The sequence below is a fragment of the Dermochelys coriacea genome, chromosome 1, assembly GCF_009764565.3.
Source record: "Dermochelys coriacea isolate rDerCor1 chromosome 1, rDerCor1.pri.v4, whole genome shotgun sequence".
NCBI lineage: Eukaryota > Metazoa > Chordata > Testudines > Dermochelyidae > Dermochelys > Dermochelys coriacea.
Window position 1 is genome coordinate 195067418 of NC_050068.2, and position 27396 is coordinate 195094813.

At 39.0% G+C, this 27396-nt stretch overlaps 1 protein-coding gene across 4 annotated transcripts in view; it reads right to left on the minus strand.

Moving 5' to 3' along the window:
• Positions 1–27396, minus strand: part of ALCAM (activated leukocyte cell adhesion molecule) — a 173766-nt gene that overhangs the window by 16300 nt on the left and 130070 nt on the right. For all 4 annotated transcript variants that reach the window (XM_038373457.2, XM_038373476.2, XM_043510886.1 and 1 more), the window contains exons 2-9: positions 26850–26950; positions 23418–23637; positions 18187–18251; positions 17628–17715; positions 16903–17085; positions 9918–10045; positions 7384–7513; positions 910–1022 (exon numbers count right to left, since the gene is read on the minus strand). In XM_038373457.2, the coding sequence (XP_038229385.1) occupies positions 910–1022; positions 7384–7513; positions 9918–10045; positions 16903–17085; positions 17628–17715; positions 18187–18251; positions 23418–23637; positions 26850–26950 (1028 nt within the window). The remainder of the gene's footprint in view (positions 1–909; positions 1023–7383; positions 7514–9917; positions 10046–16902; positions 17086–17627; positions 17716–18186; positions 18252–23417; positions 23638–26849; positions 26951–27396) is intronic.

Sequence of the window (27396 nt, forward strand, 5' to 3'; positions counted from 1 at the left end):
TTGTGATCTAGTGCAACCCTGAGATCCTTTTCTGCAGTATTACCATCTAGCCAAATAGTTATTCCCTATTTTGTATTTGTGCACTTGATTTTTTCTTCCTAATGTTTAACTGTCCATCCAATAACTAAAACCCAGCATTTGACAATATAATTAGCAACAGCTGTGCCAAGTATGAAAAAAAGAGGTTTCCAATTTCTAAACAGTGCTGCATGGAGAGCTCAGCAGGCTTTAGTGATCTACTTGTATACAAAACAGGGACAGCATGGCAAGCTTACCAATGCCACCTCCCCTTGCCCACCACAATAGGTCCCAGCTTTGAAGGAGAGGATCAGAAGATAGTTTGGTGTCTATAGTCTATTCTGTCCTTGGCCTCCCTAGTAAGATGGCCAACAAGGCTGCCAGTTTTGGTAACAGTGGTGATAAACGGACACTTTCTTTTAACACAAGCCACTGACCAGTCATTAGGTGGTGGTCTATCAATCAGGGTCAGATCTGAACACTCTCTGACAAACTTTCTCACTTACCAATGCCCTGAAACATCCCGTCATCCCCCACCCCCAAACATATGCTGTCCTTTTAGTATGTTTATGGGAAACATGACAAAAACATAATTTCTGAAGATTTAGGCTGTTTAGTGTGTCTGGCACTGAAAATATTGAGGTTACTAAAGTGGGGCATCTTAAAAGGGAATGATTTTCAGGCACTTGCTAAAGTTTTTAAAACTTTGGGGCAAACCAAAAAAGTGACACATCCAAAAATGTACAGTATTAAATGTCCATGTTAATATTTTAGTTGGTCATTGCTTATAAAAGATCAATTTTAAAAAAGATTCTTCCCAAAACACTGAGGGAGAAATCTTAACAGGTAACCAAATAAAGTGAGTAGGCGTTAACAAGAATTACTACTAACCTTTATCCAAACCACAGTTGCATTTCTACTGGAAGAGATGGTGCATGATACCGGCAGATCTTCTCCAATCTGCTTAATAACTTCTCCACTAGGAATAAGTGTCAAATCCAAATCTATGATAAAAGAAACATTGTTAAAAGATAAATACCAGACGAGTGAACCATTCTGAGGGTTTACAGAAAAAAGAAATCAGTGGACTTATTGCACTGCTAAAATGTAGATTTTGTTTGCTCAAAAAAGGAATCTAAATCAGTTCTTTAAGTGAGACAGATAAAAAGAATGATTCTGAAAAAACACAGTGCAGAATATTTGCATATCTACTATAATTATAGTCTAACAAAGTGAAACATGGCACAGATCAGCTAACAAACAGATGTTTTCCCATCTTGTGCAGCTGGAAAAATGATCCAGGAGGGTTCATGAAACTGGAAATGTTGTCCAGGTAGGGGGGAGAGATTTTAGCAAAAGAGAATAGCAGAGTGGAATGAGGAGGATTTTTGTTAGGAGTAGGGTGGAAATCTGATTAGAGGACTTGTCTTGATGGAGAGAGAAGAATTTTAGAAGCTGCTTGTAGGGATATCAGGCAGAGGAGGACAAGGGAGAGAATTCTTGAAATTGGTAGAAAGGACAGGTTGATTCTCTTAAGAGATGTGGAAGAGCCGCCCCAGTTTGGGGAGGTAGGGTGAGGGGATGGTGCAGGAAGGTTTGGCAATTTAGTGGGAGGAGTGGGTTAGGGCCTTTGTCACAGAGATAGGGAGGCAGCATATATTTTGTTAAGAAGAAATCTGGAAAAACAAGAATCAACTAACACACTCATTCATCAACTACTATGTAGCTTTCCAATGCACCATTTGCCTTTTTTACTTCTTATATGATTATATATGCCATAAGGTCTCAGACATTCCAAATGCTAGGCAACTCAGGATGCTACTGTTTGTTTTTTGCATACAGAATCCTATCTTGAGAGAATAGGAAAGTCACCCAATTAAACATCTGCTTTCATCCACACCTCCTAGTATCTTACTATGCAAATCCAAAAACCTAGTCCTCCTAAATATTGCATGTATGGAAATCAGTGGCTGGTGAAGCTCTGAACCACAGTAGATTATAATCCCATCATGGCACAGCATTTTCTGGAAAAGCACTGCAACATATCCTACCATTTTAACAACAGCTGGGGAAAAAAAAGCCAGGCTAGACACAAGAGGGTGAACCTCAAAAGAAGGGTTTAAATGTTTGTTTGTTTTCCTAGGGCCAGAGCCCTAAAGTCTCACTTTGTTCTTTCTAGGGCAGGAGACTCACAAGATGAGAAATATTTTTGCCCAGCTCTGTAGTACTATATAAGTATTCTCATGAAAATGGTGGTATTGAATTTACTGGATTTTGTTGTTATGTTAAAGGGTTTAAAATACCCTACCACATTCAGGCAACTAAAGGAGTTCTAATTAAATTGTCACCTACTTTTTCTTTATCCATTTCCCTATCATTACAGATAATCAAGAAATCTATATAAGAAATGCCCCCTTTATTATCCGCTTGTTTTGCCTTCCTGATCCTAAATCCTCAGACACTACAGCAACAGTCATCTTAGAAATACCTGAGACACAGCTGATGATGCAGATAGAAATTCTCTATCTGTATATTCTCAAGTACTAAAGATCTTAGAATTGCTTAAACCTGTGAAATTGTGGTTCATTGCAAATTCACTCAACAGAAGAGTCAACTTTTCTGCTGCTTTCATTCACCAATTTCACTAGAAAGAGCATTATATAGTAATTAAGGGATGCAGGCATCAAAGAGAAGACTGGGCCCATTTCACAATAATAATGAATATTGTCAAATGTTGTTAATATTGGTATTATTACTAATATAGGCCTAATTTCTACCATCCGTGGTTACATGAACTCTTTCTCTGTTGGTTCATTGCTACTTCAGACAGCAGGCACACCTACAAAGACCTAACCAAAGAGAGACAACTGCCTGATCAGTATCATTTAGTTTCCCTCTTCCAGAGAGCATGTCCCCAAAAGCAAAACCATCAAGATTCAGTAAGATATATCAGGAGATCATCTATTCTCCCCACAATGACTCAGACAAAGATCAATTGCATAGATTGCTGCTTCTCCTGGGTGAGGGAGGATTAGTTCTCACTCAACTTGTTTCCTCCCATTCTCTGAGCACATGCTTAATATAGGGTAGAGAGGCTATGGAATTTTCTTCCTCGGGGTGATTCCCCTTCAATGTCTACTCAAACCTTTATTTCTTTGAAGCAGGATATTGACTCAGACTCAAGAGATCATAGAAGATCACTCAGGAAGGAATCCTGTCACAGGAAGCAAGAACTCATTACATTCTTGGCCTTCATCTCAGGCAAGACTGACACTCTGACCAGAGCAGTTTTTAAACACAGACCTCCTCATGCTAGGTCCTCTCCCTTTTCAGTGAAAGAACTGAGGCCACCACTCTTCTCACATATTGCTATGAATAATTCAAAGTTAGGGGAAAAACTGCAGTGAACATGAGACTTAAGATCTTACTTCTGAACTGCAAAGCCCTGAGAGGTGTTTATAGAATGGGCTGGGAGACAAGCTCACATTTGGCAGAGGATTCTCCCTCGGAAATCATTGTGGGCATCTGGGTAAACAGTTTCTCTGCATACACGAGTTTTCCTTATGTACCATGACACTTACTTTTCATCTGTTGGCACAGATGTTACTGAGCAGGTCAGTATGAAAAAGGTTTGCATACACTTGCCTCTCTAGAGGGGAAAAAATTACTAATACACTATTTTTACACTGACTCGCTTCAGGTTTCTCTTTTCTGCCTTTAAAACTTCCTTCATTAATTTGTCATTAAAAACAAACTCCACAGTAGGCGCCATGTTTAATACACACCAACTTTTAATTTAGTGTAAACTGGAAGACTTGGATCAATAGCAGTACTGGCTTTGCATAGGAAGTAGCATGGTAAAGATGTGAGGATTACATCCCACGTCATTACACCACCATACAGCACCTGAAGATGTAAAAGCCATTTAACTAATGTGGGAAATACTAGAGAGATGTTCCACCGTCACTACAGAATGGGAGACTTCAAGTCAGAAAACTAAGAAGTGCAAGACTAGATTTGAACTCTGTGTGGTAATCAGGCGGGTTAAGTGCAGTACGTCATGTAATTCTGGCATCCTGAATATTTTAACACTCCAATGTGAACTCCTTCTGGTCTACTGGGAATTGAAGGTTGCCATATATCATTTGAAAGATAATTTCCCTTAGATTTTTAATAATGTTTGACTTGGCATCTCTTATAAAAAACTAATGATCTTCTTGCAATCTCGAAGCCTAAGATTGATTATAGATTTCCTAGAATCATGTTGGTTTACAAGGATAAATTCAATTAGCAGAACTCCTTGATTTCTAAAGTTAGATTTAGCTTGAGCACATATTCCACAGCAGAAAAGAGAATCCTTTAAGTCTGACATAAGAGACTGGACAGAGGTAAGCAACCCCAAGAGGAGCGCAGGGATATGTTGTGTTCCAAGTGGGAACAGTGTCTCCTGGAACTCCACAGAGCAGTGAGGACACTTGACTAGCCTGTGACAGGGTACAACATGCACTCTCCGCTGCCCCATTAAGCTGTGTTGGGGACCATGGATCCACAAATTTGCCTTGAGAAGGCAAATACCATTGTTGGTGCTAACTTCATGCAGTCCTTGTGGTCAGTGGGTGAGGAGGCTTCTTCTGTGTTGTCCCCCACTTCCTGGCACACTTACTGTATGGACATAATATACCCCTAAATTTGGTGCGTAACCGAAATTAAGGTGTTTTAATGTCAATATTCAGCTCTATATGGCTCTCAATGTACTTTCCACTTAATGTTTTTGTGTTTGCAGGAAATCATGATTCTCTATGGAAAAGTAGTAATGTAATGTATTTTAGTGTCAGCAAGAAGTTTTCCAAAACCCAGCACCTGCAAGACACCAATACAGTCAAATTACCCAATAAAAAGTGTTTGGCACCCACTATTATGAATGAAATATAGATATATTTAAAAAAACCAAATAATCTGGTGTATTTAGATTCATGGATGGAAATAAAGCATTTTCTACTAATTGTTCCTTAAGATTATAACGTCAAAAGTGAGTAAATAAATCCTTAACCTCAGCAGTAAGACTACTTAAGTATGCCATAATTGAATCACAAAGGAATGCACACCCCTGCAATGACAGGAGAAACAAAAAAAGGTATAGTTGAATGGACAGGTGGAAGAATTTGAGCCATACAAGTATTCTTTAAAAAAATGAAACCAACATTAGAGATTGAAGTGTCAAAAGAATAGATACAGTAATTTAATGTAATCAGTTTGTTCAAGAGGAAAAACAGGACCTGATGCTATACATCCAAGAATTCTGAAGGAAGTGACTGCTGACAACAATACGTGCTCATTAACATCAGCTACTATATTGAAACTCAAAGGTGGTAAATGTTGTGCCTATCTTTAAAGATGATGATCGGGTGATTCTGGGAGTTAGACAAGTAAGCCTTACTAAGTACCAGGAAATTGGATGAAATAATATCTGAACAGCAGCATTATAAAACACCAAGATGAACATTTAATGATAGTAATAAACCAAAATCAGCACAACTTCTCCCATCCATTAGAATTCTTTCAGCCTGTAAACAAAACAGTGGATAAAAAGAACTGGCTGATAAAAATGATTTGGATTTTTAAAAAAAAGCCTTTGGAAAAAAAATCTCTCTTGTAAAAGATTATTGAGGAAATTAAGTAGACACAGAATGAGAAATACTGTCATGGATCAGGAACTCACTAAAAGTCACAAAACAAATTGGTAGTTTTCACCATGGTAAAAGGCTGACAGTGGGTTATACTAAACACCAGCACTGATGTATGTTTAAATAATCTGGAAAAGGGTATGAATAGAGACATGGAAAAAACTGCTGGTGACGAGAAATTTTACACGTTAGACAACCCTTTAATATTTTAGAACTTCAGAGGGACCCTGCAAAGTTCAGTGAATGGACAACATAATGGCAGATACTGAAAGTCCTTCTTAAATGTATGATAATGTTCATCAGAAGAATAGTTTGAATTACTCATACAGATAAGTAATTTCTAAATTAACTGTAGTCTCTCTGGGAAAAGAGCTAGGCATCCCTGGAGGTAATTAATGAAAACCTCTGTCCACTATGCATTAGCACTAAAAAGAAAAAAAAGGCAAAACATATTAAAATACGTAAATAATAGGGATGGAGAAGAATAATGAAATTGTGGCGATGCCATTATATAAATTATTATACCATCTCCTGGAATACGGTGTTCAACTCCAGTTACATTATCTAAAAAAAGATGGAGCAAAAATGGAAGGGATGCAAAGTGTGTGTGGAGAAGGGCGGGAGGAAGAGCACAGGGATACTTTAGCATGAAGACAGATTGAAAATATATGAGACAGTTTAGAGAAGAGACAAATAAGAGTGGTATGACAATAGTATATAAAATAATAAATGTTGTAAAGAATGCAAACTAGGTGCTCCTCTTTATCCTTACACATAATACAAGAACAAGTGGATAGTAAATGAAATTGAAAAGTAACATTTAAAACTAATAAATACTTATTTTTTTTTTAAAAGCCTACTTTGCCAGTATAATTTATTGCCACAAGAATTTGAGGTCAAGTTTACAGGATTCAAAAAAATGGTTACACGTTTTTTATGGATAACGAGAAAATCCACAGGGATATAAACTCTCTTATGCTTTAGGTAATAAGTCAAACACTAAATGACTGCTTTAAGGAGAAATTTCCACTATGGATATAGTTAATCCTTTATTGTCCACCTACAAGTTTCCTAGCACATCCCTCTCAAGTAAGTGGTACTTGCCCTTGTCTGAGATAGGATATTGGACTAGTATGATCTAGAATGGAAATCCCTGTGAATTGTGGTTTTGATTGACATAATAATGGACCAAATGATGTTTCTGTAAATTTAAATAGATTCGGAGACTGTGCCTTCATACAATAATTTGTGTATTAAAATACACAAGACATCACTGATAGCAAACGTATTTTTGACAAGTTGCAGAGTGTCAGCACAGATTGCAGGTCTGTTTTAATCCATTAAATTACAGTGATATTAAAAGGTATCAAGTTAATAAAAATGCACTTCGAAAAAAGTAAGACAAAGGATCAAATAGTGTTTGCAATTATTCCATGCTCAGTTCTGCTGTAGGTGAAAATACAGTATTTTCCACTGAATGCATCCGATGAAGTGAGCTGTAGCTCACGAAAGCTTATGCTCAAATAAATTTGTTAGTCTCTAAGGTGCCACAAGTACTCCTTTTCTTTTTTTAGTTCTAATATGGTCATTAGAACTAATCACATGAGTAAAAGGAAGGAGGGATTAGCCCAGAATTTGTAAGATGTCTGAATCGTTTCTGGAAATGAAAAATACGACTTACAATGAACGGTGATGGTGGTTGAATCCTCCATGCTTCTGTCAATCAGTGAGCATTTGTATTTTCCTGTTGCATTTCGTCTCACATCTGTCATTATGTAAGTATCTGAGCTTCTTATACCTTCGGGTTCTCCCTGTGGGTGGAAGTATTACACTTATGGATTATAGAGAGTTGCTAAAAACAGGACAGTCGCATGTTCTTTGAACAATATTTTACAAAGCAACTTTCATCCTGAAGTGCTTCACAATCTATATACATTCAGCACCAGTGAAATCCAACTACGTTGGAGAACAGTACAGATTTAATTTTGTTGCATGACTGCAGGCATTGCACAGTTGCAAAGTCACTAACAAAAAAAGTTTTACTTTAAACATTCAACTTAAATGATGATTTTCAGAAATATTAGAAAAATACAAAATCTGAGACATTTAACAACAAGATTGGAAGGGAAGATTACATACAGACAGAACAAAATGTATAATAATCATAACATTGCGAAGAGAAACTATGATGGGGGAACAATATCTTATCCAAAATGCTACAAGTTCCAGGAAACATTAACTACTGAAGTGCATCACAAACATTGTTAGATCCATAACACAGGCCGCCTAAGCAAACAGCACTAATTTTAGCTCCCCTCAAACGAGAGAATGCTGTAGATGTAATTAGGAAGCTGAAGTCCATGTCAAGTGGGGCCCTTAGCTCACCCATGTTCATCACAGAACAGGTGGAGTTCTGGTACACTTACGGTTCTTCCCCCAATCCTGGCCCCCTTGCTAAAACTGCTGCTTAGAGTGGCTTAAAAGGGGGTTGATTGGGCTCTCACTCAGCTTCACCTTCAGCTTGAGATAGAGGAGTGGCTTCAGACCCTGCCTCCCCTCACAGTTCTGCAGCAATGCAAGCTGCAAAAGGAGAGGAATCCAAAGTGGCTGCGGGTTATTAAGCAAAGCAACTGGTGGTCTGGAGCTACTTGGAAGCACACAGTCTTCCTGTCCTGAAGGTAAATTGGTTCTTGTGGTGTAGTGTGAGCAGAAAACACAGGAAGAGTGCAAGAAACAAAGAAAGGAGGAATCAAAGGTCAGCCTACAGATAACCACATTTCTATCTGAAAATATTTAATCTATTATTGCAAGATTACTATAACTAATATATACTATAATATAAATGTTGTGAACTTCATTTTCAATTTTTACTTTCTGCATTTGACAGCAGGTTGTTTATGATTTGTTCCACTGTTTCCCTTGTATTGTCAGTCAACCCTTGTTTGTGTTGGTATTTCATACAGCAATAGAGTAAAGATCAAATAAATTCAAGATGATGTGATTGTGAAACCACAAAAAATGGCAGGTGTAATACCTGAAATTACTTTAAACTCATGTGAAAAGAATGTTTGTCCCTTTAACACTTAGTTGTTAATTTTCATATTCTTTATAAATCTTGTTCCCTAATTTAAAAAAAAATTCTATTAATAAATTGTCTATTTTTCACCATATAATTCTAATGTTCTTCTGAAGGCTGTCACTACAGGAATTAATTACTCAATATACTTTACAGAGAAAGGTCTAAATCTTGGATAGGATTTTGCCACCTTAACTGCTACATTTATTTGATTTTTCTCATGGGATTACTCTCTTCATATTTGAGTAAATTAAACTGTTTTCCTCTGGTCCTTTTTCACCATTGCATTTCTATGAACACCACTGCATTATATATTTCATGTAAAAAGATTGTTAATCTGTGAAGAGGGTAAAAAAAAATCTTCACTAAATTTTGACAGATTCTCTGCAGGCTGCAGACTGGTATCCTCTCAGCGAGTTTCCTGAGCTTGCCAAGGTCAGCTTTTCACTTTGTTAATAGCATCAGATGTTCATTTGTTATATAAGCATTTATAAATTCCATCCAGAGATAAACTAGTGTTGAACAGCATCACCCACAGCCATATGCATTTTACGCATGATGCCTACCATTGGCAGGGCTGGAAATAAGGTATAGGCAACCTATGCAGATGCCTAGGGCATCATCTGTTGAGGGGAGGGGCAACCTGAGTTCTGGCTGGACTGATTTGAGTACTGGTGCAGGAGCCATCCCAATAGCATGGACCAGGAGGAGCAGCACTGGCCACACCCACATGGAGCAACACCTGCATGGGCAGTGAGGTGGACCTGCACAGCTCCTCCTGGCCACTGCCATGGGTCCAGCTCCTGAATCCGGGCTCCCTGCGGGGGCGTACCCAGCCTCGCTCCAGTTCCAGCATCTCATGTCTCCTCTACTCTGCTCACAGGACTTGCTCAGCAGCAGCAGCTCATGACCTGCTAGAAGTACGGGGAGCTCCATGAGTGCCTGCATGGGGGAGCTGACTAGGAGAGGGGCAGAGGGGAGGACACGAGGGGGTTTTGCCTAGTGTAAAATAAAGTATGTTTTGGTGTCATGGTAAGGTAAAGTTAGATTGGTTCAGTGTGGGTGCCTCTGGTGTCAAATAATAGGAAGAAATAGTACAGACTATTATAGCTAAGTAACAACAGTAAGGTAATACTTACTGGAATATAAAATAGAAACTCCTGTGGAGGGGGGTTACCATTTCCTGAGCACTTTAGAGTGATGTTATCACCTTCTTTGATGGTATTTCTTTGTGACAGCACTTTAATTGTCACCTTCTCTGTAGGATCTGTGAAAATAATGGACACAAGTTAATAGTTTTTGTCAAGTACCAAGATAACTATGCATACAAGGTAAATGTCCAAAGTATACACAATTTTCTCCAGAAGCAGGTGAGGGTAATTGCATTTTTTTTTTAATAGAAGGAATGAAGTTTACAGGTACTCGTCCATACTGAGTACTAATCCTATTAGAATGAATTACATAGAAACCCGGTATAAAAATCAAGTTTTCCTTAGTAAAATGTCTATAACTGAAGCAGGAGTGACCATAATTATTTCATGTAAAAAAAGACTAGTAGGAACAATTTCACAGTATGATTTCATTACAAGAGACTTAATGGCACTATATGCAGGTTGCTGTTTGAAGGGACTGCAGCATCTACAAAAATAACTAAAGCTATCAGCCCACTGCACTAATTAGATAATAGTATCTTGTATTAAATAAAAAGAAATATTAGCCAAGCAACTATAGCAAGGCTCCTTTATATGCTGATCAGTGTAGTAGGTTGCAGAAAGATTAATTTGGTGAACTTAAGACTCAACACATCAACAAAGCTGTAAATGTAATATTTCTGTCATGTTCAATAGGATTGAGTAACAACATATTGTACTGTGGTCATTTTTTAAAATCTTATCTTTACTTTTTAAGAGTATTCTCTAAAATAGGTTACTCCTCCTATGCAGGATATTAAATATACTTTTCAAAAGCAGAGTAAAATTAATTAAAATTAATTAATTAATTAAAAAATTAAGATTAATGAAAGGAAAATAATGGATAGATAACTTTTTGTATTAATTTAAATAATATTTTGTATTCTAATCTTGTGCCGCACTTGCCTTAGGATAGGCAGACCTCCACTGCCTTCATTAGGACTCCCTAGGGTCCATGCTGGTGGATCTCTTTTCAGCACTGGGGCTGTTGCACCTACCTTTTAGTTGACAAAATTGGAAATGGATTTAGATAAATCGGAGCAATTCCCTTGCAAGGTCCCTTTTTAATTTAGGGGTACCTTGTATCGATTTAGCTAGTTAGGCTGGCAGCAGACAAAAAGATTACTGCTACGTTAAAGTAAGTCCACACAAGGGGATTGCACCAGTTTAACTAAATCTATTTCTCTAACTGATTTAGTTAAATCATTGTGTAGACAAAGCCTAAGATAACATGCAAAGGTGATGTGTAGGTAAATGCTTCCCTCCTTAACAGTAAGGGTAGTTACCCAGCTTACCAAGGGGGCTGAATTGGATTCTCAGTCACTGATAATTTTTAAACCAAGAGTGTATGTTTTTACACAAGGTATGCTTTAGTTCAAATAGGAATTAATTCAGGGAAGTCCTGTATTATACAGGAGGTCAGACTAGATCAGTGGTTCTCAACTTATTCACCATCTTGGGCCGCATATGCACATTTCTCGGTGTTGTGTGGGCTACATCCATACAATATGTGTGTTACCTATATGGCCTTGAGGATGACATATGGGCCACAGCTGTGTGATGATTGAGCCGCAAGCAGACCGCAGATTGAGAACCAATGGATTAGATAATTGCCAATGGTCCCTTCTAAATTATGAATCCTTGACCCTAACTTGCTGGCCACACATTATCCCTCTCACTAGGTCAGGATCCCCTTCTCCCTGTCGTCCTTACCTTGTGCAAGTAACACTCTGCACCTGCATTTGGAAGGTCCAACGTCTGAAAATGGATACTGATAGCCAAACATTTCACACGGCCATTCAGTAACCTATCCTGATCATTCTATCACAAAACCACCCCCCCACCCAACCCTGACACTTTTTTGGTATCTTTAAAAGAGGCCGAGTGAACAGACAGGGAGTCTGAACCACCCTTTCAAACCTAGAGATACAGTTCTTCCATAACAAGTCTGATGGATGCTGGTGAGGCAGTGCAGGAAAGTTTGTATGTCCAACTGGTGAGTCTTCTGTGACTCTCCACTTCTGAGTTCAAGTCAATGTCTATGAAGCCCTAAACTATTTAGTCATCCGAGCGATCACATCTCGACTGCTCTTCTTTTGCGGGAGTTATCATTTAAGTCATTCTTCCTATTGTTTTCTGGAACTTGCTCCCTACAGCAGCAGCACACTGGATACTGAATGTAAAGAACTTCAGAGCTCTGCATTACATTTATCCATATGGTCAGGGCTTTGAAAGATTTGGGGTCTCATTTTAATGGAGGAGTTTTTGTTGGTGGTGGGTTTTTTGACAAAATTGGGTCTTTTTTGTTATGGAGTTGAGTTGGGAGTGGGATTCTTCTTCTGGCATATAGCTTATGGCAGCACGAAGAATGAATCAGATGTCAGGTACATGAGGTAACCACTCTATCACAGCATCAAGTGGAGATGTTGAGCACATCCATCCCACATCAAGATGGTAAAGAGGGCAGTCCATAGCCAGATGGCATGCTGCTTGTTCTTGAAGTCTACAGAGACGGAATGGTGAGATCAAGAAGCCCCAAACAGTAAAGATACAAGTTAAAATACCCATTATCACAACATATCCCGTTGTAACAAAGAAGACTCTTTCATTTCATCTGGTTGTTCTGAGGAGAATGCAAGAGCTCCTCTAAAGAAATAAGTAGATACAGATCTGAGTTGTCTATCTGCCAAGATATCCAAAATATAGTCCCGCACAGTCTGCTGCCCCAATTCCTTAGAAATGTAATTTCTGATGTATTGTCTGAGAGGCTCAACTATTTCAGAAAAGGGGCATCTTGACTTCAGCCAGCATACTTGGTGCAGCTTTGAGATGAAATTGTGAAGTAAGCTGCGCTGTTGGTTTGCTGCATGGCTCATTGCTGGGGGAGCAACGCCAGCCAGGACCAGAAAATTGGAGCCTCGAGTTGTCCAGGCTGCACCAGTGATGATATGAAGGGCAGAGTAGATCACTGAGTCCTACTTGCTGCAGTGACTACTAGAGCCCCAGGCTGCTGCATGGTATTCAGCAGGTGCAATAATTAGGGCATTGGTAGATATCCAGCAGGTTACAGCACTAGTGGCCAATGATAAGCCTGCGGAGGAGTGGATTTTTGCATGTCTTCTCCCTGTGTTGTTGAAAGGACACAGCAGTCAAGCTTTATCACCAAATAAATAGGATACAATTAAAAAACAACTGGCTGATTATTCAGGAGGACCCTGCAGTTGATGAGTGGGATTCATCACTGATTTTAAAGTGAACAGCTGGTATTGTGTTATTTTCTGATTAGTTGTCTTTTAGAAATTTAAGGAATGACAGAGCTTGATGATGCAGCAGAATGCAAATGATTAGTGCAGGTTAAAAAAAAGACAGATTACAGCCCCAAGAAATGTAAATCTATTTTTTACCTAAATTCAGCTAAAGAAATTATTAAGAAGAAGGAGATAGAAACTAATTAAGATTACTGACACATTTGAAAAAACACTTGTATCTCATCATCAACAACTTCACCTAACAGCAGTGGAGAAATCTGTTCAAAGCAATTCTGGACACCTATTCAAATGAGATTATAAGGATGTCGGTTTAGAGATCCATTTGAAAAGAACAAGGGACTGAACTTATGTTAAATGACTAAAGGTATTTTCAGAAGGAAACTAGTAATGCTTCATTCTGAGGGTGATGCGGCTTCATGCCATGTACTCCTCTTCACTAATCAAGGATATGCCCAATTCCCATTGTTAGTTAATTAGCAGTGCAAATGAATGTCTCTATAGGAAGCTAGAGATGGGTGCATGAAGAAGTTATCTTAATTAAATTGTCTGCGGAGAGAACAGGATAAAATATGCTTGCTAGCCATGATTTCTTCAGTGCAGATGTTGTTGCCATTGGGAACAGCACTCTTCTTCACATTGGGCCATAATTGCAACAGGCTGGGGTACATACATTCCAAAAGTCTGGGCAAACCAGATCCACAGTGAGTAGGTTGGCCTGGGGTCTAAGTGGTCATGGCGATGGGGACAGCATAACTGCTTAACCGGCAGTAGCTATGGAGCAATTTGAAGAGACAGATTCATGCAAATTAGCTCACTACCAGACCTCCTTTCAATCAGACTCCACTGTATCCTGGATCCTCCAGTGAGCCTGTGGAGGCAGTGAGAATTACTGCTATCTTGGGGTTGCAGCAATTCCTTTGTCTTGTAGGAGAGTGGGGTGAGAGAGAATGAGATTAGGTCTCCCCTCTTTAGACACCAAAAATTAAAGCAAACTGAATTTTATTGGTATGGAGCGGATGCTTGTGGACATGGGATCTCTTAATGACTTCCAAGAGTAATGGGTGATATTCCCAATGGTCGTCTTCCTTGTCATTTTCTCTGGCTGTTTTGGAAGAGTCAGTCTGTGGAACAGAGCTCTGAATCTCTTACTCAGGTGAGAATCAGAAATAACTCCATTAAAACGCATTGATGCATCGTGAATGGAAGGCAAGAACTGGGTCCCCTTTCTAAATCTCTCCACAGACTTTGCCCCAGCAGGGACTAGAAGCTAGGAAGCCAAGCCAGCCATAGATGGTTGCCTCAGTCGGGGGCTTTCCTCTTCTCTGCATAATGGGTCATTGTCCCTGACAATGTCTCTGCCCCTTTGCTAACAGAATGTTAGGAATAATTTAGGAAAGGGATAGATAAAAAGACAGAAAATATCATAATGCCTCTATATAAATCCACGGTACCCCCACATCTTGAAATACTGCATGCAGATCTAGTTACCCCATCTCAAAAAAGATATACTAGAATTGGAAACGGTACAGAAAAGGGCAACAAAAATGATTAGGGGTATGGAACAGCTCCCATATGAGCAGAGATTAATAGGACTGGGACTTTTCAGCTTAGAAAAGAGACGACTAAGGGGGGGATATGATAGAGGTGTATAAAATCATGAATGGTGTAGAGAAAGTGAATACGGAAGTGTTATTCACTCCTTCTCATAACAAGAACTAGGGGGTCACCCAATGAAATTAACAGGCAGCAAGGAAGTACTTCTTCACAGAATGCACAGTCAACCTGTGGAACTCTTTTTCAGAGGATGTTGTGAAGGCCAAGACTATAACAGGATTCAAAAAAGAACAAGGTAAGTTCATGGAGGATAGGTCCATCAATGGCTATTAGCATTGCTCTGGTTGCCAGAAGCTGGGAGTGAACGACAGGGTATGGATCACTCAATAATTACCTGTTCTGTTCATTCCCTCTGAAGCATCTGGCATTGACCACTACTGGAAGACAGGATACTGGGCTAGATGGACCATTTGTCTGACCCAGTATGGCTGTTCTTATGACTGCAGAGAGCAGCTGTGCATTGCAGCTGCTCTAGGTTTCACATGGTGGAAGTTCTTGTGGCCAGGACTGGACCTCAGCATATGGACAATGATTTGATCCTGGGAAGTGCTGAGCTTCAGCAACATTAAAAGCTTTTAGCACCTTGAATTTTTGGGCCCTAAAGTTGGTACAGAGTTTTAAGTTGCTATCTATATTTTGCAAATTTAGAAAGATCTTAGTATGTTCCAGAAATGCCAGCTGCACAAGGCTGCTTTACCCAGTCTGAAAAGGGAATCCTTATTCGTTGTAGGCCAAGCAACTGAACTTAATCTGTTTTGTATTTCATCTTTTCTTTGTTGCAACATATTCACGAGATGGATTTGAAGAAAAATTTAAGATTTTTATTTTTTCTAGTAGCAGCAAACAGCATCAATATCATACTAAATTATACAGCACCTGAAGAATTCTAGTCAATTTTTTTCTCTTTTTTGGTATTCATTTTACTGGGTTCAGTGATCATTTTCTCTCAGCGGCAGTCATTGTAACTCATGAAAATAATACAAATGCATTCTTCACATAAACTTATGTAGTTGAAGCCACATAAAACAGACAGATGCCTGGACAGAAGAAGCATTCCCAAACCAGAAGGGTTTTATTTAGGACTTGAGCTTTCATTTAAGGTATACAGGAAAAGAGAGTTTTGTCTGTAAATGTTCTTTTCTCCTCAATTCTCTACTAAGATCTGGTACCTTCTATGCTCATTGAGCAGTTTCTCTTCACTTCTTTGACATGGCCTGCCATGCGCTCTACAGTTGCTACCATCTTCCTCACTACTTCCTGGTCTATTGCCTGCTTTCTTTGCTCAATGAGGGTTCTATTGTACCGCAAGATGCAAGTACATTTTGTATTTCGATGAGTTGGATATTATTAGCTATATAAATTTCTCCTTTATTAAAAAAAGCAATAAAAATGCATTTGAAGTGTAAAACTCAATTCAGCATTAACTACAGAGCTGATTGGGCACTGTTATATTAGAAAAGCAATGACATTGCACTGCTTGTTTAGATACATGTTTTTATGCTCAAGAAGTACTCAACATTTGGGTACCTTAATATACCAGTCTTGAGGTGAGCTAGTTTATATTTACTGCATATTTCACTGGGCAGACAGAGATGAGAAGACAATCTTTAATTCTCACACAATATTTTTGAACTCTAGTCAGCTACTACGAAAACTTCTTATTCAGCTTATTTAGTAATAGTTTGTTATGAGGACTTGAAATTCCCATTTCATTATAAGATTCTGTTAGCTGCTACTCTTTTCCTCCTGAAACAGTAATCTTGATATTCAGAAATCTAATGTCACTGAAAAAAGAAAATAAAACTCATAATCCTGAAATGGATACGGTGTATGCTTGACTTAAATCTTTCCACTGCAAATCAACTTTGAAAAAGTATTAATCCTATTATCAAAAAGAGCATCATTCTTCTGATTTATCTCACAGTTTTAGTAAAGGGTTTTGCTACCAATGAAAGTCCGTGACCCTGCAATTTCGCTGGTAAACTGATTTTTTTCCCCAGAAAGATCATATTTATGAACATAGTTCTGCAACCCAGTTTTTCACAACTTACAGTGAACATCAAAGACCATTGGTTCAGATGATATTTTTTCCTGTCCAGATGGTCCGTAATAGGTCATGCTACAGGCAAACTGTGCATTTGCATCTTTCTTTGTCGGCATGTACTGGAGAGAAGATGTCGTGGTGAAGAGTCCAGTTGACTGGTCCACGACCTTTTGTAAGCTCATGACAACAACTGAAAAGAAGACATTGTTTCAGTGTCATTCTCAAGTATATACAACCTTTCCTAATTTGGGTTTTTTTTCTTATTTTGTATATTAATGATTTTTATGCACCTATTGCTCAGCATCTAAGCAGAAGACATGAATTTTAAAGCAAGCAATACAATAAACAAAATTCACCACAGACTGCATCCTCTGGTCCTGACATTTTGGCCCACAAAGAAAAAACACCCCAACAAAGATTCCCGGTCAAATAATACTGTCCTAAAATGCCATAAGCATTTAAAAAAAAAAAAGACAAAAACAAACCAAACACTTTCTAATTAATTTTCTAGTTACTTTTTAAAAAAATCCTTAACTCAGAAAGATACAGCTAACATTTTGGCAATAATAAGACAATATTTAAACCCACAATTTTAAGCCTCAATCCTGCAAACCTTTCCCCATGTGCATAGCTTGTGTCATGGAATAACCCTTTTAAATAGGATTACTCATATGCGTAAAGTTACTGACATGTGCAGGTTGTTATAGGATCAGGTTCATTACTGAAACATACCTCCTTCAACGGGCTGCAAAATATTTCCATTTTTGTACCATGTAATGTTGCCATCTGGATAACTATCTCTTGCAATACATTCCCCGAGCTGCAGAACACATACAATTTATCAAACTATTTTGTTCTGATATTTTGATAGAATTACTTCTTCATTTATGCTTATGTGGTTACTCTTGGTTACATGATTAGTTAAAGTCTCAGGAAAGTACAAACAATCCAAAAATTTTTTTTTTTTGAAGGATAAATGACAAATGATGCTTGGGTATTTTGGGGCGGGGGGGGGGGACACAGAATAGAGCTGGACCCATTCTTCTGGATATGGGGAGGGCTAGTTGTAACTTTCTAGCATGTTGCTGTTATTCCTGATTCAGCTGAAAACTGGTTTTTCGAGAAATGGTTTCAGAAATTCTATAGTCTCATACTAGGTCCTGTGCAATCCTCCCCATATCTCACTATTGCTAGCTCAGAAAAACACACACAGAACATTCCATCTTGCTGACAGCACAGCTCCAAACTCACCTCCAGGTACAAGAGTTTAAATTAAGAAAAACGCTCTTACCAATTTCAACTTTTCCGCTTCTAGGAAGTTTGCTGGATGTATAATTTCTGGTTGAGATGGTTGTTCTATAAACAAAAAATATGTATAAGAGAAAGGAGAGCAGGAATTTCAATTTGTTGTATAAAGGACTAACGTTCTCCAGCAACAAAGACAGAACATTCAGCAACATGGCATCAGCAGCTACATTAGAACTATTTGGTGAGCTGCAGAGTTATGCTTTTCATTTGAAACCTTGTCTGTTGGGGGTTTACACCCTCCTTGGCTGTTAAAAAAAATTGCTCCTAACAAAATATTGACAAATGGACTTTGGAGGGGAAAAAAAATCTCATGAGATTTAACAGGAGAGAGAATCATGTTACTGGTTTCACTTTACATATGTCATTTTACATGATAAATAAAACTAGTGTAAATTCATGCTATACATATTGGCATGCTATATTTTGGCCAGGAATGCTACAACCTAGATTGAGAGAGAGCCTACTGATGAACATGATACATTTCCAGAAGAAGGAAAATATATATGGTATAGAAAATATAGTGGCACAAAAGAAGTTTTAACACAATATTAGTTTAGCTTTAATATTTCAAACTGAGAAACTCAACTTAATCCCACTTCTCATTTTTTCCCCATACTATTGTTATATTTAAGTAACACCTGGGATTAGTATAACAGAAGCAAATGTAGTATCTGAAATTACTTTATTTTTCAAAACTCACTAGATTTTGAATCGATTGCATCTCTTTAAAAGCAAACTTTATATTCAGTAGTAATATACATCATCCTATTTATGGTAGCTGCACCCTTCCCTGTTAGAGTTGAGGCTCCATCAGTGTTTCCATTATAAAACACTATTTTCTAGAGACTATATAACTAGTATGTTAAAATTCATTCTGGCCTAAAGCCTGGAATGCAAATTTTTAATCTCCTACAAGATTAAAAGTTTGAAGGAAACAAAGTCTGTATATTTACAGAGTCAAAGAAAGTCTCTGCACTCCAGCTGTGCTTCTAAATAAGCAGACATTTATATACACATATACAAACTGAAACTTTCTCCAAATTTTCACATTTCAACTTACAGATACTTTTTCAAATCAAATGTATCAAACAATGCTAGTAATCTGGAAAGTTACCAAGTGCCCTGCTATCCTGTTCCAAGTTCTTGTCACACAATTTAAAAATATAAAATAAAGAAAAAACAGAATAAAAAGTTTATTCATTTACATTTGGGTAGTCACACTTGTCATGCCTACTACAGCAGTAGCTAAGTTTGCACAAGTTTCCATTCAAAGTCTCTTTCTTCATATATTGAGACACAATTTCCTGCATTTTAGAAGATTTGTCCAAGCAGACGATCAAAAAGAAAAAAAACAAAAGCAATAAAGTAAACTATTTATTTGGAATTCTCAAACAACTTGCTGGTGGCAAATAAAATACCAAAGCCATGCACCAAAAACCCTGGGCTCAAAAAGCCTCATGTTGTTCTCAAGCAGAAAACAGAACAGAAGAGACTGTATTTTAGAAGCATAAACACTGTTTGTGTGTTGTTTTAAAACAAACAGATTAACCCATTTTCCAAACACACTTGCAGGGACAATAAGTTTTCATGCCTATCACCTGAACCACAATCACTTCTCCTAAACTGCCCTCATCCCATGCAGACAGGTCCCATCAACAAAAATGGCTGTTTTTATATCATTTTGCCAGCCATCTGATAAACTGAACAAATTTGAAGTTTGCTGTGTCTTTCTGTTTTTCCTTTCTTTCTATGTTTTTTCCCCCCATGACTGCACTTGGTTGTTCTTTAAGGAAGGCTATCCACCCCTTATTGAGCTCTCTCCCCTCTGAGTTCAGTAAGAGACAATGAACCATCTATCCTGCTCCCTTTGGGGTTACCCACTATCTGGAATGGGAGCAGTGAGCCAGAGCAAGCGCTCTGTCCACCCACATGTGAGGAGGCGGGAGGCAGCGAAAGGAGGTGCTGCTGAGCAGATGCAGTGGAGAAGGCACAGAAGAGCTGCTTAGAGCTCTCCTGCCCACTCAGGGTACATCTACACCACAGTTAAAAACTTACAGCTGACCCATGCCAGCTGACTTGGGCTCAGACTAAAGAGCTGTTTAATTGCAGTGCAGACATCGAGGCTTGGGCTGGAGCCTGGGCTCTAGGATCTTGTGAGGTGGGAGGATCCCAGAACTCGGGCTGCAGCCTGAGCTGGAATGTCCACACTGCAATTAAACAGCCTCACAGCCCGAGTCTGCTGGCACAGACCAGTTGCAGATGTCTAATTGCAGTGTAGACCATGTTTAATTTGTGCCAGGGCTGAGTCCTGGCACCCCCACGGTTGGCAGTTCAAAGCCCCGGCACCTTTAGGTCTGATGCATCAGTTAAGTAAAAAAATTGCTTGAGCCCCAGCACCTCTCTCATTGCAAATTAAGCAGTGACTGCACACACAGGTTGGTGCAGATGAAGAGGAACAGCAACAGGCTTGAACCTGTGCAAACAGATTAATTTACTGTGCTTACACTTCTTGGGTGCCAGACATCTAGAAGATCATCTGCTGAAGTAGAAGGAAATTTTAAGCTCAAGAGTTTAATAGCATCAGAACATAGGTTGGTGGGGCTTGTAACGTCAGCAAACTGCTTATCTCTGGATGCAGGGTCTTAGAATAGCGACTTTACAGCTCTGTAAGCACATTAACTTCGCTTGCTAGCTGTAGAGTCCAAATCGCTGTGCAAGGAGATAGGAGCTAATGTACGTGGAGCCAGTATGCCCTGGACATTTTGGCTATCTACATCCTGATGAAGATGCTGAAAAGATCCATCAGGAAAGCTGGCAGAGGTTGTTACTTGAACAATCCAATGAGGGCTATTAGCCGGTGTTATCTGAGCAATGAGCCAATACACCTTGTTAGCTGCACCAGCTGATTAAATCAGGATTAAGGATGCAACAAGCTCCACAGAAACTTAACTTCAGTCAAACCTCAAGGGACAGATCCGAGTTTCAGATAACCAAGAATTTTGGTTACTTGGTATTCATACAGCTGCAGTTCAGTCGTTTGAAGAATTTAAAAAAAAAAAAAAAACTTTACTGGCTGAACCTGTGCAACTTGCCAACAAATCTTAATTTTTCCTTAATATAAACCAACCAGGGAAATTAAATGCTAAAATGTGTTAACAGAACTTTAAAATTGTAAAATCACTCAAAATTCTGAAGTAAAGGTTTTTCTGGTAATATTAACTCAGCAACATTACCCATTCAGCATTTTCTATTCTTATTTTCCTTGCTAAATGTAAGCTTAATTAATTAATGCCATAAAACAGGGGAGGGCAAACTACAGCCCGTGGGCCGAATCCGGCCCATCAGGGCTTTCAATCCAGCCTGCGGGATTGCCGGCCCCGTGATGCAGCAGGGCTAAGGCCCTGTGCCGCTCCCAGAAGCGGCAGGCACCACATCCTGCGGGGGTGGGGTGGGCGTGGGGGATGGGGGAAAGAGGGCTCCATGCAATGGGGAACTGTGGCCAATGGGAGCTTCAGGGCTGGTACCTGCAGGCTAGGCCAGCACGCAGCAGAGCCGCCCGCCCCCCCCCAGGAGCCACTGTTGGACATGCTGGCCACTTTCATGAGTGGCGTGGGGCCAGGAGCAGGGAGGCTGCATACCACTGCTCGAGGTAAGTGGCACCAGGCCGGAGGCCACACCCTGTACCCCTACCCCCTGCTGCACCTTGCATCCCAACCCTCTGCCCTGAGCCCCTTCTTGCACACCGTACCCCCTGCCACACCCTGCACTTCCTCCTGCACCGTAACCCCCTGCCCCAGCCTGCAATTTCACCACCAAGATGTGGCCCTCGGGCCAAGAAGTTTGCTCACCCCTGCCATAAAAGGTATAGGATGTGGATCATGGCTGAACAAACATAATTTAGTCTTTAGAAATAGAACTACATACAGTAATTCAACCACTTGGTATTCAACCACTTGGTAACCACTCTATAATACAGTCTTATCTACATATTTACTTCTTCATGATAAATAACCAGGATAATTCTTTATCACTTCATTTCAAGCACTCTGCACACTTATCCCTACTGTCCTTCGTTTAACTGTTCTTGCAGTCAAACAACAAAATTAAACAATGGAAGTCAATTACTGTTGACTTCCAATCTCCCTTCACACTGACTGGGACACTGACACCATTGTGCTACGAAATACCAGGACAACAACAATGAAGACTCTCACACCTTCTTCCTGCTTGAGTTATAAGATCATCATTAAATTTGGTGGATTATGTATTTTCTTTGAGCCAAAATTTAATCTTTGATAACTTTTCAACTTTTCCTGACAACAGAGTTACTTTGTGTAAACTTTATTTAAACATGCATCTTGAGTGCACAAAGGCAAGGAAGCAAAAGAAAATTTTGAGGTTGGGTATGGAGGAGAAACCCACTGTTTTCTGTGGGTCTATTCACAGTAGGAAATGCTATAGACAAGATTTTCAGTAGTGATTAGTCATGCTGACTGTCAAGTTTTATGTGTTTTATGTCAAAAATCCTAAAGGGGCCTTAATTTAACAGATTACCAAGCAACTTGTCTGTGAAAGTCCTGGACTCTGAAAACTTTAGCAACCCAGAATCACTAGTTACTTTTGAAAATCTTAGATAGATGTGTTCAGTAGTAAGGTTTATGGTGTCAAGCCTTAAATCATAATGCTAATACACCTTTGTTGCTGACATTTCAAGAGAGGAGAAAAATATGACTTTTGGCTAGTATCCTGTTTTTAAGCCTTTATTTTAAGTTTTGTTATCTGCGTGCGCCAGGTTCTTGAGGACATTTAAATACATTTCTTTAAACTCACATACTACCATCAAACATTTCCAACATATCACTTAACACTTCCCCCACTCCCAGAAAAGTTCACTAACAGAGTAAGTGAAAATTTTCCCATCAGTCTTATTTTTACATTTTTCATTTTAGGGGCAAAATGATGTAGTTTATGCATACAATTGATTCATTATCAAGCCCTGAAATTCCTCTTTTTCAGAGCTGACATACTAAGACGACAGAGAATCCTGTTACACAAATGCTACAGACAGATTAGGATTTTTTATTGCAGAAAACTGGCTAATGTTAGTCATTGATTCTGCTTAACATTTTTTTACTCTTTTTGCTTTCATCTTTCTTTTAACAGCAATTCCCTAATTGGAGATCCATATTAGTAGCTATGCTAGCTGTTACTTACTGAACACCTTGACTACTGTAGGCTCTTCATACACATTGTCCACGGTTACTAGCATACACACAAATCTTTTTTCATCACTGATCCTTGCATTTTTGATGGATAAGGTATAATTTTCTGAGAGACTCAATCTGCCTTTGTATTCGGGTACGTCATCATATTGTACACCTTTTTTTGTTGTTGACCTGAAGGCAATAAAGACTGGAGAGGTGTCTGCCATTTCCTAAAATAAAGTAAAATAAATAAATAAATAAATAAATAAATGCTTCATCTTCCATAAACACAGACTTATTTAGAAGTGCTCCAAGATCTGCAATGGGTGCCTGCTATTCAGCCAATATGTTAGTTTAAAATGATGCGAACAGACATAATTCAGAGGATTAGGATTTTTGTTTAGATTGGGGGGGGGCAGGGGAAGAGGATAGGGTATTCTCCAGTTACTGTGCAATCAATTGATCCAGTGCTATAGAAGTACATAGAGTGATGATAAGATCTGTCATTTGAAGGGCAGTCTGTTGTGCTACATAGCATACTGGGTGCTGGACTGGATGCTCTGGAATGGATTACCATGATATGGGGTACAATACTGACACGGAATGAGGAAGAACCTTCTCTGACAAAGGCTGGTGGCTGTGGAATAAGCTGCATTTCCGCATACCAGAGGTATATGAAATATCAGAGGCATGCAAATTTAGACTCGATTTCAGTTTCTTTTTTAGTCTCGTTTTTATGTATTTTGTATTGTTTGTCAGGGATGTTCAAATATAATTTAATATGGGATTTAATCAGGCAAAAATGACCATTTTATTCTAAATTAGTTTTTAGTTTCTTTTTGTTAAAGCATCCAGAGGTCTCTAAACATGGGAATACATCAACAATAAAAGATTTGTGCGTTTCAGAATAACCTGCAAAATAGTTTCTAGACATTCTCCTCACTTTAATCAGTATGCAGTTGCTATCAAAAAATGGAAAATATCAAAGGAAAACTTTACATGGAGCTGCCATAGAGAAAGTTAATATTTGTAAGAGGCAGAATTGCAGGCTGTATTTTGCAAGATTTTTTTCCCCTCCCCTCCTTTACATAAAAGCAAAGGGAAAGACTATTCTTCATGTTATGTTCCAGGAAACAGAGATCTCCTTAAATCAAAGAACCAAGAATTGGTAGCATAGTGCTTGTGAGCTTTGTTGTTCCTGTTTGTAATTCACACGTTACAAATATTCTGCCCTAGCATGCACCAAAGTCAATATAAAATCTCCAGTAGATTCTCTGGAGACTCCTCTCTGAGTGTTTCGAAATCTATACCAGGGACCTGGAAGGGCCACCCCGAGAATATTACAGTAGAAACTGAAATCTCCTCTCAGTCTATAAAATAAGAAGTCTATGGCATGACCAGAAACTGACAAGGCTGTTCTTGCTTCCAAAGAAAGGAAATGTCTTACAAACGATGAAAAACAAACAGAAAATCATTGGCATGCTAGGAGGGCAGGAACAGGTGGTTACATGGAATACATTTTGTCTGTACTTAGCAGATTAAAAATCTTAGCTGATTACGGTTGTACAAATTATACACAACGTATGTCACCTCCCCCTGGACCCTTGGTGGTGGTGGTTTAGGAAAGGTGTGACAGATCTACAGCAATCAGCAACTTCTAAATTTTTTTTGCACTGTTGATTAGTAACTATCCCTAGTGCAGTGGGATTGGGCATTGGGGGAAGAGAGCCCGATTTCTCTCTCAAAATAGTTTTGCAAGTTCAAGTGCAGCAACTGCCTTTCTAGAAAAAAGCGCAGAAGGAAGGAAGGAGTTTTCAACAAAATTATGGCCATCTTTTGTAGGCTTATTTGAAGTGTTTTAACCCTCTCTTCTAAGCAAACATGCTCCACAGGACTCTGCAATTTACATCCCAAAATGCAGAGGTGGCTTTGAAAATTCTGGAGCTCTTGAGATCCCTCGCTTCTTCCTGCAAGAATTGTTAACCTCACAGAAATGACGGGATCTTGTACGGAAGATGCAATTTCACAATATTGCAGTTCACTCAAAGTCCTTTTAAATTTTAAAGTGGCAGATTTGTTGCACAAGGATTGGCCGCCACCAAAAGAAGAGAGAATTAGATTAATGAGGAGCAGGCAAAACTTGGAAGTAGAAATTCCCTGCCAGATCAAGAGATAGATTCATAGATACTAAGGTCAGAAGGGACCATTCTGATCATCTAGTCCGACCTCCTGCACAGCGCAGGCCACAGAATCTCACCCACCCACTCCTATGAAAAACCTCACCCATGTCTGAGCTATTGAAGTCCTTAAATCATGGTTCAAAGACTTCAAGGAGCAGAGAAGCCTCCCTCAAGTCAACCATGCCCCATGCTACAGAGGAAGGCGAAAAACCTCCAGGGCCTCTCCAATCTGCCCTGGAGGAAAATTCCTTCCCGACCCCAAATATGGCAATCAGCTAAACCCTGAGCATATGGGCAAGATTCACCAGCCAGATACCCAGGAAAGAATTTTCTATAGTAACTCAGATCCCATCCATCTAATATCCCATCTCAGGGGATTTGGCCTATTTACCTTGAATATTTAAAGATCAATTACTTACCAAAATCCCATTATCCCATCATACCATCTGGGAACCAAGTCAGCCCTCCACTCCTCAAAACAGTTAGCATTTTGGTTTTGAGGAGTGAGAGGACAGCTTTGGAAATGGAGATCATAAATCAGGGGAGATGTTTAAACAGGCTTTTCAGAAATATGGAAAATGTTAATTTTGACTTCACTTAGAGAGAGCTGAAAGGGGATAATGCTTATCATAACTGGTTTGCCCATCCATATTCATTAATTACTGCATACAGTTCCAGTGCTGCTATGTACTCTTGCTGTTTATTTTTTTAAGTTTACAGTGGTGCATGAACTACAAAGTGACATTTACTAATACTGAAGTTCACTGTGTATTCTGCGGTGTTTCCAATAGAAATCCATGGAGTGAGTCAAGGCAGCATTAGTTTTTTTCTACTGTGCCTCTGGCACATTTTTTGCATGCCATTAGCTGCACAGGGAAACAGAACCCGGGTCTCCAGTAAGGCTCACTTTGCCCTCTGCAGCATGGAAAAATACAGTGAAGCATGAAACAGCATGGAGTAGTTGTCAACTTGGGGATCCTTTTCATGAGGATAAAACTTCCTGCTTTAGGAAGATGCAAATGTGTAAAGATTGGCTTTTTAAAACCAATAAGAGTTAGGCAATCTGGTATGTTTTTAATGTGGCTTGACAGAATGCCCTAATTAATAATTATTTCTCTTGCACATTTGAAACTAATTCTACCTACCTTCAACTGTACTTGACAGCAGAATAGTGGAATTATGTACATTTGAATCTGCACTTTTATTCACCAAAAAATCTACTTATACTGGCAATAATTAAGTTCAAGATAAGCCATACTCACATATTTCCATTTTCCAAACATCAGATCATTAGGTACTTCCTGAGGACAAGGCATAACAATGGTATCTCCATATACTGCATTTACTGTGTACAATCCAAGGCCTATGAGAGAGAAAGGAAAGGTAATTGTTTTACTGGAATTCTAAGGTGCTAGTTACTGTTTGGTTTAAGGTTAAAAAAGAGTGCGTCTTACTGCATTGTGCTATTTTCTAGCATAGGGATTCATCCTTGAATGTTTTAAGCAAAATAGGATTCAGTACATTAAGTATGTTTTCTCAGATTTCCTACTGCAGTTAATGGAAGCCATGTGAAAGCTTATGCTCAAATAAATTTGTTAGTCTCTAAGGTGCCACAAGTACTCCTTTTCTTTTTTTTCCACATATTTCAAGGGACCATTCAAGGTAACACCCCTCCAGTCACAAGGAGGAAAGGAGGAAGAAAGCAGCTGGGGCAGGGTTGTTATAGATTGTGAGTAGGTTATGGAGATTGTTGTAATAATCTGGACGGGTAATAATATTACTTCACCCACCCTAGAAATCTCTAGGAGG